This window comes from Sus scrofa, chromosome Y, assembly GCF_054392235.1.
Source record: "Sus scrofa isolate SSC_HxYL_T2T_F1_AM1 chromosome Y, Sscrofa_HxYL_maternal_Yorkshire_Landrace_v2.0, whole genome shotgun sequence".
Classification (NCBI taxonomy): Eukaryota; Metazoa; Chordata; class Mammalia; order Artiodactyla; family Suidae; genus Sus; species Sus scrofa.
Window position 1 is genome coordinate 2,540,001 of NC_139402.1, and position 16,138 is coordinate 2,556,138.

General features: G+C 53.2%; 1 protein-coding gene across 4 annotated transcripts in view; it reads left to right on the forward strand.

Moving 5' to 3' along the window:
• Positions 1-15,376, forward strand: part of LOC110258194 (acetylserotonin O-methyltransferase) — a 34,692-nt gene extending 19,316 nt beyond the window's left edge. For 2 of the 4 annotated variants that reach the window (XM_085009041.1, XM_021081387.2), the window contains exons 4-8: positions 1,074-1,142; positions 2,487-2,605; positions 4,553-4,693; positions 9,151-9,273; positions 14,556-15,376. In XM_085009041.1, coding sequence (XP_084865167.1) covers positions 1,074-1,142; positions 2,487-2,605; positions 4,553-4,693; positions 9,151-9,273; positions 14,556-14,767 — 664 coding nt within the window. In that variant the 3' untranslated portion in view covers positions 14,768-15,376. Of the gene's footprint in view, positions 1-1,073; positions 1,143-2,486; positions 2,612-4,450; positions 4,694-9,150; positions 9,274-14,555 lie in introns of all 4 variants that reach the window. The other 2 variants (XM_085009042.1, XR_014836132.1) reach the window with 2 other exon arrangements.
• Positions 15,377-16,138: the final 762 nt, after the last annotated feature.

Genomic DNA, 16,138 nt, shown 5'->3' on the forward strand with positions numbered 1-16,138 from the left:
GATAAATGCCCAGGAATAAGACTTGGATCACATGGTAGTTCTAAGTTTAGTTTGCTGAGGAACCTCCATCCTGTTTTCCATACTGGTTGTACCAACTGGCATTCCCACCGACAGTGTAGGAGGGTTCCCTTTTCTCCACACCCTCTCCAGCGCTGGCTCTTTGTAGACATAGTTATATGAGTAAATGTATTAAAATCCATTAAATTATTTAAAGTCTCCAATGCTCAAATGCGAAATTACAGTCTTCTCTGAAATAGCTAATTAAAGATATGAATACATATCTAGGAGATACAAAGAGGAAAGTTTTGCATTTGATAATTTCTTTTTAAAAAATTTTAATTATAGTTGATTTTCAGTGTTGTGTCAGTTTCTGCTGCACTGCACAGTGACCCCATCATACATCTGTATACATTCTTTATCTCATACTGTCTTCCCCCCTCTTCTCCTTACTTCTGCCTTGGGTTGGTGCACGTGGGTCCCACCCATGGGCGCAAATTTCTGCTTCTGTGTGTTTTCATCACCGTCTCCCCAAGGTCAGGACGACGAGAGATGGCTCTCCTCTAACGAAAGCAGGAGGGGGCTGATTTTGGCGGTGCTAGACTGCGTCCAGGATGGAAGGGGACAAGCCACAGGGAGACCGCTTGCCTGTGCTTGGGGAGCTGGAGAGAGCGGGGCAGGAGGCGGCAGACCTCCGTCAGGGCCGCAGGGCAGGTGGAGGCAGCTGCGGGTAGACCAGTTGGCCGTTCGGCTGCAAAGCGTTGCCCATCCCAGATGCTGGGGGACAAGTCACGAGGACCGAGGGCTCCCCTCACTGCACAGCATCCGCAGACTCTCCTTAAGCGTCCTTACCCTTCTTCTTGGCTCCCATCTGAGAGCCGGGCTGCTGTGCGAGCCTGCGGCTCCGAATGTGCCTTCTACCGCTCGCCAGCCAGGAAGCCGTCCGGGGGTGCTGGGTGGCTGACTTACGTCCACTGCTTGTTCCTTCCGTGATGGCAGGGGAGGGGCCGGGGGCGCCTGAGCTGATGTGCCTCCAAGTCTCAGGACCCGGTGACAGCCTTGCCCCCCGTTTTCAGGGAAGGGAAGAACCAGTATCTGAAGACGTTCGGGGTTCCCTCTGAGGAGCTCTTCAGCGCCATCTACAGGTAACGCCCCGCGCCGGCTCTCCTGGGGTCCGGCGTCCTCTTGCTCAACTTAAGAAAATTGTAGTATCGTTAATGTACAGGGTTGTGCCGATTTGTGCGGCACAGCAAGGGATTCAGTTATACATACATATATATATGTGTAGTGTGCATATATCTATCTATAACTCTGTACATGCATATAATCCTCCATCGTGGTGTCTCCCAGGAGACTGGAGAGAGCTCCCTGTGCTGGACAGCAGGACCTCATGGCTTCTCCATCTAAATGTCATAGTTTGCCTCTACGGACCCCAAACTCCCTGTCCATCCCCCCCCACAAGTCTGTTCTCTGTGTCTGGGGACACGCTTATTTTTAAACGATGTTCCGGTCTAAAGCAATGTGTCCAAATAGAGCAAAACAGAAGGAAGTTGATTTTTTCTTTTCTGTTGGGTCTTTTTACAGCTGCACCTGCGACATATGGACATTCCCAGGCTATGGGTCAAACAGGAGCTGCAGCTGCAGCTGCCGGCCTACTCCACAGCCACAGCCACACCAGATCCTTAACCCACTCAGCGAGGCCAGGGATGGAACCCTCATCCTCACGGATACAAGCCGGGCTTGTTACCACTGAGCCACGACGGGAATTCCTGGAAGTTCATATTCAATTTAAAATTTTTTTAAAAACCGATTTGGCCGTTCTGATGTTTGTGTGGAGCGATTTCTGGCGTCGCTGCCAATATTTCTCTCTTCGTTTTAAAGTAGGGAAACAAGGCACCGTTTCGATTTGGCTAGAGTTACCTAGAAAATACTTTTTATTTATTTTTGGCTTTCCGTGCCAAGAAATAGATGTGGTGTCTCGTATGGAACTCTGGTAGCAACGTTCTGAGGTGGTGACGCTGTGATGACTCTTTGCAGGGTTTGCAGCTGCCCGTGGGGCTGGGGGCGTGGGTGGCGGGAGGAAGGAGGGGACGCTGATGAGGGGACGCCCTCCCCCTCCCTGGAGTCTCTCCCCCTTCACTCCCTTCCCTCCTCCTCGTCTTCCTACACGGACACCAAACCCAGAAACCCCGCAGCCGGGCTGCAGGAGAAGGACCCCCGGGAGCTCCTCACCCACCCAGCCTCCTCCGCCCCCTCACCTCCGCTCCCTTCCAAGGCCTCCCCTCCCCGGGTCTTTCCACGCCTCCTCCCCGAATCCGCGCCATCTGGACCCGCTCCCTTCCACGTCCGGACCTGCAAAGGACCCCGGATCCTCGTGCGCTCCGCCCGGTGGGGTGGGGCGCACACTGTTTGCGCAGCACAATCCAGGGCATCGCTCGACGTGCTGCACCTGTTTCTACCGGGACCTGACGGGCGGGGCTCCGCTTCAGGTCTGAGGGGGAGCGGCTGCAGTTCCTGCGGGGCCTGGGGGACGTGTGGAGCGTGGAAGGGAGGGGCGTGCTGGCCGCCTTTGACCTGTCACCGTTCCCGCTCGTCTGCGACCTCGGAGGTGAGTGTCCGTTGGTTGGGATTCTGGAGGCAAAACGTTTACACCCTCCTGCTTTTAATTGGAATATAGTTCATTTACAGTGTTATTTTAGGGGTGCAGCAAAATGACTCAGTTTTATATATATATAACATAAACACGTGTGTCTATACAGATATCAATATATGCATATATATATACATATATGAAACATATATATGTATACGTGTATTCTTTTTCAAATCTTTTCCGTTACAGGCTTATTATAAGATACTGAATAGAGTTCCCTGTGCTGAACAGTGGGACTTTGTTGTTTGTCTCTCTTTTGTATCATAGTGTGCATCTCATGATCCCAGATTCTTTATGTTGTATGTATTTTATGTGTAATACTTTGTATCTGCTCATCCCAAACTCCTAAGGTGTCCTTCTCCTCTCCCCTCCCTTCCCCTTCGGTAACTCTAAGTTGGTTCTCTATGTCTGAGTCTGTTTCTGTTTTGTAAATAGGTTCATTTGTGTCATATTTTAGATTCCACGTGTAAGGGATGTCCCCTGGTATTTGTCTTTCTCTGTCTGACTGACTTAGTATGAGAATCTCTAGGTCCATCCATGTTGCTGCACATGGCACGATTGTGTTCTTTTTTATGGCTGAGTCGTATTCCGTTGTGTCTATGGACCGCATCTTCTTGATCCATTCCTCTGTCGAGGGACATTTAGGTTGTTTTCATGTCTCGGCTGTTGTGAATTGTGCTGCTGTGAACGTGGTGCATGGATCTTTTCCAAGTATGGTTGTCTCTGGATAGGTGCCCAGGAGTGGGATTGCTGGATCATACGTAGTTCTGTTTTTAGTTTTTTAAGGAACCTCCTCCCCCAGTGGCTGCACCAGTTACGTTCCCACCAGCAGAGCGCCAGGACGCCTCGCACTGTAAGGGTTCCCAGGGATCTGACGGGGACAGAGGACATCTGGTGTAGGATGTAGAGAAAGTCTTCTGTTGACGCCCTGGGCGCTGTCACGGCCCCCCAGCTCCTCAGTAGAGCCAAGCAGCCATGGCTTCTGGGAGGGGAGCGTAGGAAAAAGCTGTGCTTCTCCCTGTGCACAACAGTCCGAAACCTCAGGGAGGGGTTGAGGGCGGGATCTGCCGACACTCAGCAGAGCCTCCCCTGGCATCCTGCTGGGGCCACAATCCTGTCTGCACCTGCCCGGCTCAGGGCAGGTGTCTGGGGTCCCACGGGGAGTCGGCGTCGCCCTTCACTCGGAAAGCTTCTGAGGTGATGAGAAGATGCCTGGCCCTGTCTTGAGCAGCTTCTCTGGGTCAGGTACCAGGTTTGGGGGAGATCTTAGAGCCAAGGCAGAGCTGGTTGAGGGGCGTCATTGTCCCTGCCTTACAGGATAGGCAGGTTGCTCTGCTGAGGTGGACACGGCAGCTGCGAGGCCCACCCCTCGGTCTGTTTTCGACAAACCATCTCCCTCCGTCACCCCCTCCCATAGCAGAGGCGTGGGAGGCCTGGGGATGTGGGGGCTCAGACAGCACCTGTGGGGCAGAAGGGGTGTCTTCCCCTGCTCATCACCACCAGGTTCCACGGAGCAGGTGCAGACTGGGAATGGCTTTGCCTGGGGGCAGGGGTGCAGCTGAGGAGACAGTACAAGGCAGGAGCCCTAGGTAGAGGTTCTCTAGGACCCAGTGACATCTGGAAGGGGCATCCCCTGGAAACGTCCCCTGCAGGGAGACGCAGGCTCATCTTCCTCTGACTGCTGCTCCGGGTTCTTCCTCTCAGCTGTTGTCTGGGATGGATGGACTCCCTGGCATGGAGGACTTGGGGAGGTCAGAGCCTGTGCAGGAGGTTGGCATGAGGGTCATTCAAGCCCAGCAGACTCCCGGATTCAGGGGCTTGTGGATGAGCGTGTCGCCATGGAGACCAGAGGGTGGGTACCACCCGGTTCCCCCGCCAGGCTCGCCCTGTGTCCACTTGCAGGCTGTTCAGGGGCTCTGGCCAAGGAGTGCACGTCTCTCTACGCTGGATGCCACGTCACCGTGTTTGACATGCCAGATGTGGTCCAGATGGCAAAGAGGCACTTCTCCTTCCCGGAGGATGGACGGATCAGCTTCCGTGAGGGTGGGTTTCCCATTGATATCCTGTCTGCGGGGAAGCAGAGGTGTCCCGGGGGCTCGGGAGAGGCCAGCAGTGATGGTCAGCATGGCTTCCTCCATCCACCAAATAGCCACCCCCCCAACTTAGAACTGGGACTCAGGATGGATGGAAAGTTGTGGGAAGGTGTATTGTTTTCTTACAATGAATTCTTTCTGGAGTATTGCACTGGGTTCAAAAATGCGCCCTCAGATTTTGTTTCCACCCAGAATGTGTGAATGTCACCTTATGTAGAAATAGGATGCTGGCAAGGTGAGTATCAAAGGATCTAGGATGAGCACAGGCATCTTGTTGAGAAACAGGGTCTGTGCAGGTGGGGAAGGGAAGGGTCTGAGAGGAGGGCCTCCTGGATGAGGGGGGCCCTCCATCCAAGGACAGAGTCCTCCTAAGAGACACAACAGGAGACCCAGACATAGAGGAGACGCCACGGGAAAGATCTGAGAGGAGGTCTTCCTGGATGAGGGGTCCCCCATCTAAGGACGGTGTCCTCCTAAGAGACACAAGAGGAGACCCAGACACAGAGGAGAAGCCATGGGAAGACAGAGGCAGAGCTGGGAGGGAGGCAGCCACCAGCCCAGGGCCGCCTGGAGCCCCCAGATGCTGGAGGAGGCAGGACCCTCCCTGGAGCCTCTGGAGGGAGCCCGGCCCTGGGACCCCTTGACCTCAGACGTCTGCTCTCTAGGATGGGGGAGGATGGATGGCTGCCATTTTAACCCACGTGATTTGTTGTCATTTGTTAACACAACCCCCCGAAACCAATTCACAGAGCAAAGCCGGCAAATCGTAGATGTGATTGTTGCTTCCATGACCAGCAACAAATGCAAAATTAAATTGCAGAGACACACCTGTCAGGAGAAACCAGAGAATGGGTTACAGTTTATTTACAGAGGCTGTGAGCCTCGGTCTTGGAAAAGCGAAGCGTCTGCTCTTAGGTGGTTGGGCACACTGACTCGTCCCCAGTATTGTCGTCTCTTTCCTCTGTCGGACGCAAGTCATAAAACATTGTCCTGAGATGTACTCGGGGGAGGTCACAGCCACCAGCCCCAAAACGTGTTCCCAATCCTTGCCCGCCCTGCACCAGCTGCCCCGCCTCGGTCAGCAGGACAGGCGAAGCCATTTGTCCTTTTCTAACAGCCATGAAAACCACGGAGCGTGTTAAACAGGTACGGACACGATCTAATTGCTGTTTGAGATGATCCGCTCTGACTATAGAAGAAAGAAAGGCTTACGGAGAACGGGGAGGAATCAGGGAGGTCCTCCAGGTGGAGGTGTTTGTTCCAAAGGAATGAACACATTGTTGACTGTTAAATGAAAACCGTTTCTCTGCTCACAGAGCTTCTGACACCCAACGTGGGGCGTTTCCACACCAAGGAGTCCTCCAGTTCCCTTCAGACCCCAGCTGGGTGTCCTCCAATTCAGTTCACCTGTGAAAGGACCCTGAATTGGTGCAAATGCTGAGGGGGGGCCCAGCCCCCTCACAACTGCTCCCACCTCACCCCCAACCACAGGCGGGGTTCAGGTCACCCACACTTCGGTCCAACCTCTTACAGTTGGAGGATCCCCATGGCCCCCCAAAAAACTCAGAAAACACATGACTTACCTTTTGCTCATAAAGGGGTGAACAGCCAGAGGAGAAGGTGGAGGGTGAGGTCGGGGGGGGGGGCCCACATCCTGGAGGTTCTGTTTCCACGGAGCTTGGGGTACAGCACCCTCCCAACTGTGGGATCCCCAACCAGGAAGCTCTCTGAAGCCCTTTTAAAGAGTTTTTTAGGGAGGTTCCACTCAGTAGGACTGAGTAAACGTAGACCCCTCAGCAGCTCTGGAGGTTGGGGTTGAGCTAAAAAAGCCAACCCTTTCCTCACCTGGTTGGTTCCTCTGGCACCAGTCCCACCTCATTAGCATGAACAGGTGAGCTTGGCTTTCTTAGGAAAAACCACAGATGCCCTGCTCAAAGGGATCAAGAAATTGCTATGGTTTTGGAGCTGTGTGCCAGGAACCAGGTCCTCATGGATGAAGGAGGCCCCTAAATCTAATAATAAGTGTGCTTATAAAGACAGAGATGATACAGAGGAGAAGCCAGGTGAAGATAGAGGCAGAGACGGGAGGGAGGCGGCCACCAGCCCAGGGCCACCTGGAGCCCCCAGAAGCTGGAAGAGGCAGGAAGGACCCTCCCCTGGGGCCTCTGGAGGGAGCGTGGCCCTGGGACGCCTTGACCTCAGGCATTTGGTCTCCAGGATGCGGGAGGGTGGGTTCCTGTGGTTTTGTGCCCCCTGGTCTGTGGCCTTTTCTTACGCCGCCCAGGTACCTAATCCAGAGCAGGTATCTCCTGACCCAGGTACCTAATCCAGAGCATTTATGGACAGTAATGACGTGGGTTGAAGGCAAGGTCAGGGGACAGTTACTGGCTCAGACAATGAGAAGGTTGTCAGCCTTTCTGAGGCTCAGAGACCACAGCCACTTTGCCGAGAGGGGGCAGGACTCCCGCTTGCCTTGGAAACGGGGCGCAGCTCCCAGGGATGGGCTTTTTCTCAGGAGCTATGGTCCGACCTGCAGACACTGTTCTTGAAGGGCTCCCTGCCATCTTTATTTCAAATTCTGAAATTCCGACCTCCAGGAATTTTGGGCGGTGGGGTGGGGCGCTTAATGCTGATTTTTTAAAACACTGTGTTGGAGTTCCCGTTGCGGCTCAGTGGGCACGGGAGAGACTGTGGTGTCTTCATGGATGTGGGTTTGCTCCCCGACCTCGCTCTGTGGGTTAAGGACCTGGTGTAGGTCGCAGATGTGGCTCAGATCCAGCATTGCTGTGGCTGTGACATAAGCTGCAGCTGCAGCTCTGATTTGATCCCCAGCCTGGGAACTTCCATATGCTGCAGGTGCAGCTGTAAAATGAAAAAAAAAAAAAAAAAAAAGAAAAAAGAGAGAGAGAAACAATTGCGTTAAAATATATTGAATCTTCTGAGCTCGCTGTGGTGCAATGGGATGGGCGGTGACTCTGCAGCACCAGGACGCCGGTTCCATCCCCCATCCAGCTCAGTGGGTTAAAGGATCTCATGTGGACATAGCTGTGGGGTAGGTCACAACTGCAACGCAGATGTGATTCCTGCCCTGGGAATTCCCTACACTGTGGGGTGGCTGGAAAAGGAAAAAAAAAATTGAAAAGAATATATGGAATCTCCGTGGCCGAGTTTTGGGGCGCTTTAAATTTTGTGCACGGCGGGGGCCGCTCACCCCGGTCTTAATCTGAATCCCAGTGTCCATCCTACTTCGTGGAGGCGGGGGTGTGTGGGTGGGTTCGAGGTCCGTCTTACTTCCATGCCTCACCTTGATTAAATGAAACAGTAACTTACATTCTGTGCTTTTACCCAGCGGAGGTGAGGCTGGTGGTCAGCAGGGAGGCTGGCCGCAGGGGCGGGCGTGTTGACCCCCTTGGGTCTGCTCTCCCCCTGCAGGCTGTAGGCGGACAGATGCCTGGCCAAACGTGGTCCTTGGCTGTAGTTTTCTGAGAGGGACGGCTGTCTTTCTACTCTGAGTGGAAGAAAATCCATTTTGGAGCAACCTCCTTTTTGCGGTCGTATCTCATGGGGGCGGGGTGGGGTCCATGTTTCCTGGGCACTTTGGCGCAGGGCACAGATTTGGGAACCGCCTCTGTGTCATCCCGGACCTGCCCCCATCCCCTGTGGGTCTGCGCAGTCTGGACCAGTCGGTCCCGCGGTGCCGCTCAGGGCTGTCCAGGGCCCCTTCCCGCAGCCACATGGTTGGCAGGCAACATGGTCGGATATGGAAGTTACACACCACCGTCGGGGAAGGGTCTCTCTCAGGCTTTTAATTTTTATTATTTTGTTTCTTTTTATGGCTGCAGCTGCGGCACAGGGAAGTTCCCAGGCTAGGGGTCCATTGGAGCTCCGGCTGCATGTCTACACCACAGCCACAGCCATGCGGGATCGGAGCTATGTCTGTGATTTATACCCCAGCTCCGGGCAACACTACATCCTTAACCCACGGAGCAAGCCCAGAGATTGAACCCGCATCCTCATGGATACCAGGCATGTTCTTGACCTGCTGACCCACAACGGGAACTCCACTCTTAGGCGTTTCTGTTTAATCAGGAAAACCCATACACGCTGCTGGTCCAGTTTGACACATCAGGGAGGAGCTACTAAGCCGTAGCCAGGGGTCTTGTGCTGTCTGTGGACGTGGGAAATCTCCTTAAACCATTTCCAGATCTGATGGAGGAAAAGGGGCCTCTTTCAGAACGCTCTTGTCTGCGCTGAGATTCTTTGTGTTCTGGGGGTGGGGGGAGGTCACCAGCTGGGGAGACCTCGGAAAGCTTGGGCTGTGCAGGCGACCTTGCCGTGCTGGGTGTGGGCGTGGTCCAATGAGCCGGACAGGCAGACGGAGCCCAGGGCACGCGTCCTGTGTTGCAGGAGATTTCTTTAAAGACCCCCTCCCGGAGGCGGACCTGTACCTGCTGGCCAGGGTCCTGCACGACTGGACGGACGACAAGTGCTCCCGCCTGCTGGCCAGAATCCACGGCGCCTGCAGGACAGGTAGGGGCCGGGGCTGCCCGGCGGGGGCGGAGGCAGCGTCTCATGGGACAAGGGTATGCGTTCAGGTCGCCTGGCTCTCCTTCCCGACCAGTCATTAACGCCTAAGTGGCGTTAATGACCGCTCTGTAACTGACCCCAAGCAAAGATGGAGACCCCTGTGCATGTGACGGGGCTCGCGTTGCCGCCGTGCTGTGAGGTCCACCCCACCCGAAGCGACATGAGGACCTGGGCACAGCCTCTGTGTGGTGGGGACTGTATCCCAGCTGCCCTCTGAGGTCCCTATGTCTTGCTGGTGCGTGAGGATGTGGGCAACTTGTCATAACAGTTGCATTTAGGGGCTGTAACAAGGACATCCCACAGCAAGCGTGAGAGTTGGTAACTACTGTATCTCCATATTCAGATGAGAAAATTCCAGCCCAAGACCTGTAAGAACCCCTCAAAATGGGTCATTCCAGGAGTTCCCGTCGTGGCGCAGTGGTTAACGAATCCGACTAGGAACCATGAGGTTGCGTAAGCCAGTGGCTACAGCTCCGATTCGACCCCTAGCTTGGGAACCTCCATATGCCGCGGGAGCGGCCCAAAGAAATAGCAAAAAGACAAAAAAAAAAAAGGGGGGGGGTCATTCCAGATACTTCCCAGGACCCATTTATGCTAATATTCATGTTTCCGTGTATTTGAAATCCCCCTGCACCCTGGTGCCTGTGTGTTTCTTTGCCCAAGGTGGCTCCGCTCTGCAGGAAGCCTCTGAGGCTCTCTTGCTTTTGAGTTTGTCATCGTACCACAGGCTTCTTAATTACCTCTCCTGTTTTATTTATGTATTTATTTATTGCTTTTTAGGGCCATACCTGCGGCATATGCAGGTTCCCAGGCTTGGGGTCGAATCGGAGCTCCAGCTGCCACCCTGTACCACAGCCACAGCAACACGGGATCTGAGCCACAGCTCATGGCAACGTGGGATCCTTAACCCACTGAGCGAGGCCAGGGATCGAACCCGCATCCTCCTAGATACCAGTTGGATTCATTTCAGCTGAGCCATGATGGGAACCCCCTTCTCCTGCTTTAGAATCGTGCATTTTCCCCAGACATTGTGCTTCTGTTGGTGAGGAAGTGTCGTCAGCTGTGGAGGTGCCCGCTGCTGGCGGGGTGGGGGCGCTGCCTCTAGACCCCTTCTGTGTGGAGGTAGGAAATGCATTGAATGAAAATGCGTTCGTCCCATATCCATCCCTACTGACATTCCAGCGGGGCGGGGGGGGGGGGGTCCTGTTTTCTTTCTTTGTTGTTTTAATTGCTTTTGAAAAATAAAAGTGTAGTTAATTTATAACATTGTGCCAAACCCCACTGTACAGCAAAGAGACCCAGTCACACACACATACATAAAAAGAATGTGTACACACACACACACACACACATTCTTGGTCTCACATCGTCCCCTCCGTTTGCTTGACGCTGTGCACATGTGTTATCTTAGACCTGGAGCCTTGGTCCCAATGTCCTCAAGTTCCTGTGTGTCTGTCCTGCCCTGTACACGATGGCATCCCACAGCAGCCAAGCCAAGGTCACGGCCAAGGGCAAGACGGCCAAGGGACACTGTGGCTCTCTGCACATTTTTCATTTAGAGCAGCCACGCCCTGGCCTGTCCAAGGCCCCAGGGCCGGCGATTCTCACGCGAGGCGACATTGCCCCCGCGAGTCACAGTCTGGCTTGTGGCCTTTGGCTGCTTCCCGTTTCACAGCTTGCCTCTCCTCGTGTCGCTGTCATTCTGGACCGAGTAAGATGTTTGCATAGTTCAAAGCCCACACGCTGCGTAAAAAGGTACCTGATTAGAATCTGATCCCCTCAAGTGTATTTGTGGCTCTTGCAGGGGAGCTGTTTTTACCGGTGTCTGGTTGACTCTTCCGGTGTCGGGTTTGTGAAAACGAGCAAATGCGTGTGTACATATATGTGTGTCTGTGTCCGTATGCGTGTAATCATATGTCTGTGTATGTGCATAGTGTATGTGCATGGGAAGGTATACATATGTACATATTACAGGTATTATGTGAACAAGTATTATAATATATATACGCATACGTGTGTGTGCAAGTGTACATACGCATGTAGTATCTGTGCGTACCTAGGAATTAACAGTATCTGTGGATGCGTGTGCATATCTAGACACATGTATATACATGTAGACATACATAGCCGTGTATATGCAGGCATGTCTGTGCATGTGGGTATACACGGATGTATGGATATGTTTGTGTATGTATACATGTATACGTGTAGTGTATACATGTGAATGCATGTTTATATATCCTTACGTGTGTGTGTGTATTCACATGTATTATGGCTATGTGTGTATGCGTGTACGTGGGCAAATATGTATGTACATGTGTGCGTGTGTTTGTGTGCGTGTGTATGTGCATGTGGGTGGGTGCATACAAGCTGCATGTGTACAGAGGTAGCGTGTGCATGTGCATGGACATGTGTGAATATGTATGCACACACATGAGGATAGAGAACGTGCACACTCGTGTACACACATGCATACACGTAGATGGGTAGATATGTGCATTTTTAGGTATATGCATAAGCACGCTCGTATGTACACACCCACGTGCAGCTCTGTGTATACCTGTATTTTATGTATAACGCGTGCATATGCATGTACATGTGGATATATGGATATACAGGTATGTGTGTGTGTACATGTGCCTACGGGTGTGTGTGTATGTATGTAGGATGAATGTATGCATGTGTGTATGTATGTAGTGCATATGGACTATGGGTTGTGTGCATGTGTGTGTACGTGTTGCAGCACACACGCATATATATACACACACATGAACATGCACTGAAACACCGAATGTTCCCTGCTCTGTCTGCTGCCTTGCCCGGGGCTTTCTCCGTTGGACGGGGAGGAAGCCCGGTTCTGGGCGCAGAGAGCATCCTCAGCCTTGCCCTGCTCTCTGCTGCTCTGCGGACATCCCGGCGTCTGTTCCACTAGCCGCAGGTTGTTGGCAATGCTGTCGTGTCTGCATTGCTGCAAATTATTCCACAAAAAGCTCGGATCTTGTTTTGGTCTCTCGGGGACACTCCTAGAAGTGGGGGTCAGGTTCACGGTGTCAGAGGACCCAGGACCCTGTCAACGAAGCCGCTGTACGTTTACATGGTGCTTTGTTTGAGGATCAGGTCCTTAATAAAGTGGGTTGAAACCTGTGAAAATCCCTCCATCGGAGTTCCCACTGTGGCTCAGCGGGTTGGAAACCCGACTAGTATCATCCATGAGGATGCGTTTTTGATCCCTGGTCTCACTCCGTGGGTTAAGGAGCTGGCGTTGCCGTGAGCTGTGTTTCAGGTCGCAGACGCGGCTGGGATCGGGCACTGCTGTGGCTGTGGCGTAGGTCCCAGCTGCAACTCCGATTCAGTTCCTAGCCTGGGAACCTCCATATGCCACACGTGCTGCCTGGAAAAGCCAAAATAAAATGGAATCATCATCATCGTGATTTAATCGGGAGGCTGGCCTTTGTGCTTTGAGTGGAAATGGGTTAAATCTGTTTGTGGATTTGTTTCTCAGTGGTGAGGGAAGAGCTGGGAAGGAGAGCCGTGGCATGCTCTCCCAGGTCTGTCATCCACATGATGCTTTCTGGGTGTCGGTGGTTCTTACCCGTCCCGAATTGGAGAGCTGAAGGCTTTCTCAGTGCGGTTGTGTTTTCTGTCTTTCACGCTGGCTTTGGAAGGGTTGGGGACGTCTTGTCCTCCTATGAGAGTTTTTAAAAATCTTCACTGGGGTGGAATTGACATACCCGGATTCTGTTCGTTTTAGGAGACCAGCAAAGTGAGTCATTGACCCATATCCATCCATCCATCTTTTTCAGCTGCTTTTCCCATATAGATTATTACACAGTACGGGGTAAAGTTTCCTGTGCTGTACAGCAGGTCCCTGCTGTTTATCTGTTTATATATACTAGTGTGTATCTGTTAATCCCAAACTCCTAATTTATTCCTCCCCCCACCGACCTTTCCCCTTTGGTAACCACACGTTTGTTTTCAAAGTCTGTGAGTCTCTTTCTGTTTTGTAAATAACTTCATTTGTGCCATATTTTAGTTTCCACATACAAGTGGGCTCCTGTGGTATGTGTCTTTCTCTGTCTGACTTACCTCCCTTAGCATGAGAATCTCTAAGTCCATCCGTGTTGCTGCCCATGGCGTGGTTTCATTCTTTTTTATGGCTGAGTAATATTCCATTGTGTATATGCACTTCTTCTTAATCCATCCTCTATTCATGGACGCTTAGGTTGTTTCCATGTCTTGGCTGTTGTGAATAGTGCTGCTGTGAACATAGGGGCTCATGTATATTTTTGAATGAGAGTTTGGTCAAGAGAGATGCCCAGGAGTGGGACTGCTGGATTTTATGGTAGGTAGTTTTCTGAGGAACCTCCATATCCTTCTCCGTGGTGGCTGCACCAATTGACATTCCCACCAACAGTGCTGGAGGGTTCCGTTTCTCGTTCTGAGAGTTTTGATCCAGCATCTGCCACGTGTGCAGCCCATGCTCAAGGCAGTTTAGAGAATGCCTCTGGTTACTGCCCGTTGTTCTGCATCTTTGCTCTTTCGATAGCCCATTATTACCTGTATTTACACCTGTACAAGGACGTGGCAATGTCAAATCCATCAGCGTCAGAAATACCCGAGCAGGGCAGGTGGTCTGGCAGAGAGATTGTAGCCACCAGGAGGCTGGCCGGTCGACACCCCCAAGCTCCCTGGGTGCCCCCGGGCTGCTCAGAACATTCCAGCTTGTGGGAAGAATGAAGTATTTTATATGCAGCTTGAAATCTGGAAATGACCATCAGACCTCAGTTCCCAGCCCACACCTGGGGGATTTGTGGAGCCTTGAGTGAGTTTGGCTCAAACAGTCCTTTCTAAGGTCAAGGTAAAGTGGACAGGTGTCTCCCTGTGCTTGAGAGCCAGTGGTCATTGGCATGAGGACGGCTGTGGCAGCCACACCCCTCATGTGGTCAGACCCCACATGGCCAGGAGGGGTGGGCGTTGTTTGCACACACACGCCCCTGTGTCTTCTCCTGTGGACCTGCCCAGAGACTCAGGGCCTGCCTTGCCCATTAGAGCTGGAAGGGAGCAGGGACACCAGGGGGGTGTGCCCAGGTCAGGGGCCATCCTGCCAGAGAGGATGGAAGATGCCCAGGGCGTGGACGAGCCAGCGGGGACGGGGGCCTAGAAGGAGGGGCAGCAGGTGCTTGATCCTGGCCATCCTCACTCACGCACCTGCCTCCCCGTTCCAGGCGGTGGCATCCTGGTCATTGAGAGCCTCCTGGATGCCGATGGGCGGGGCCCCCTGACCACACAGCTCTACTCGCTCAACATGCTCGTGCAGACCGAGGGCCGCGAGCGGACCCCCGCCCAGTACCGCGCACTCCTGGCCCCCGCTGGCTTCCACGACATCCAGTGCCGCAGAACCGGGGGCACCTACGACGCCATCCTGGCCAGGAAGTGACCCCCAGCGTCATCTGAGACCCCTCACGGACTGCCCTCCAGAGGCCGTGTCTGGCACATTTCCTGGTTTTGTGCCCGGAGAGCGATGCTGAGCTTCTGCTCCCAGATGCCGACTGCCTGTCACCGTGAGGGGTGTCTTGTTTTAGTTTTTGAGTTATTTTCATTTGATTGTGTATCATTCCAGTCCGATCTATTTTATTTCATTTCATTCCTTGCATGTGATGAAGTGAGGGGTCTGAGAGGAGGTCCCCCTGGATGAGGGGCCCTCCCTCCAAGGACAGGGTCCTCCTAAGAGACGCAAGAGGAGACACAGTCACAGAGGAGAAGCCACGGGAAGTTCTGAGAGGAGGTCCTCCTGGATCGGAGTGGCCCTGGGAACTCCTGCGCCATTTTTAAGTGTCCAGTCCAGTAGCCTTGAGGACATTCGTAGTGTTTAGCAGCCACCCCCTATCCTCCGTCTCCAGAACTTTCTCACCTTCCCAAACTGAAACTCTGTCTCCATTCAGCACCCACTCCCCCATCCCCTCCCTCAGCCCCTGGCCCCACCGTCTACTTCCCTACTCTGTGAAGTTGCCTATTCTAGATTAAATTGCAATCTTTTAATAATGGTTATTATGTTTGTATGTGTGTATATATATATACTCACTCCCCCCAAATTACAACCCTTGTGATCATCTCTGGAGAGGCTCCATCCCAGGGGTACCTCCTGAGCACCTGATGAACAATGTTCCGCCCTGAGTCTAGCTGCCGCAGAAAAGGTAACGTCCGGAGGTTTGCAACACTGTAGCCCTGAGTCACCTCCACATGGCCTGATCCAGGAAATGAGAAATCTAGTTCACCAGAGTTCCCATGGTGGCTCAGCAGGTTAAGAGCCTGACACAGTGTCTGTGAGAATGCGGGTTTGATGCCTGGCCTTGCTCAGTGGCTTAAGGATCTGGTGTTGCTGTGAGCTGTGGTGTAGGTGTGGCAGATGTGGCTCAGATCCTGTGTTGCCATGAAGGTGGTGTAGGCTGGCGGCTGCAGCTCCGATTCCACCCCTAGCCTGGGAACTTCCATGTGCCGCGGGTGCGGCCCTAAAAAGAAGATGACAGGGAAGCCAGCTGCTGGTCAGAGACTGTGTGCTCCCAGGGTTGGTCCACCTCCATGGCCTGCGGAGGGGCCGGGAAGACTCAACAGTGGGGACCCTCCAGGGCTCCAGGAGTCACCTGCTCTGGCTTCTCCCCTAATGCATCTCAGGGCAGCGGGTGAACCTTGGAGGGAGACATCCTCCTGTTGCCACGGCGACGCTGGACCATGTGGGGCAGGGCCTGGCTGCCTGGCAGCCAGCAGGTGGCGCTGTGGGGCAGCTTATAGACACTAGCTGCAAAGTCAA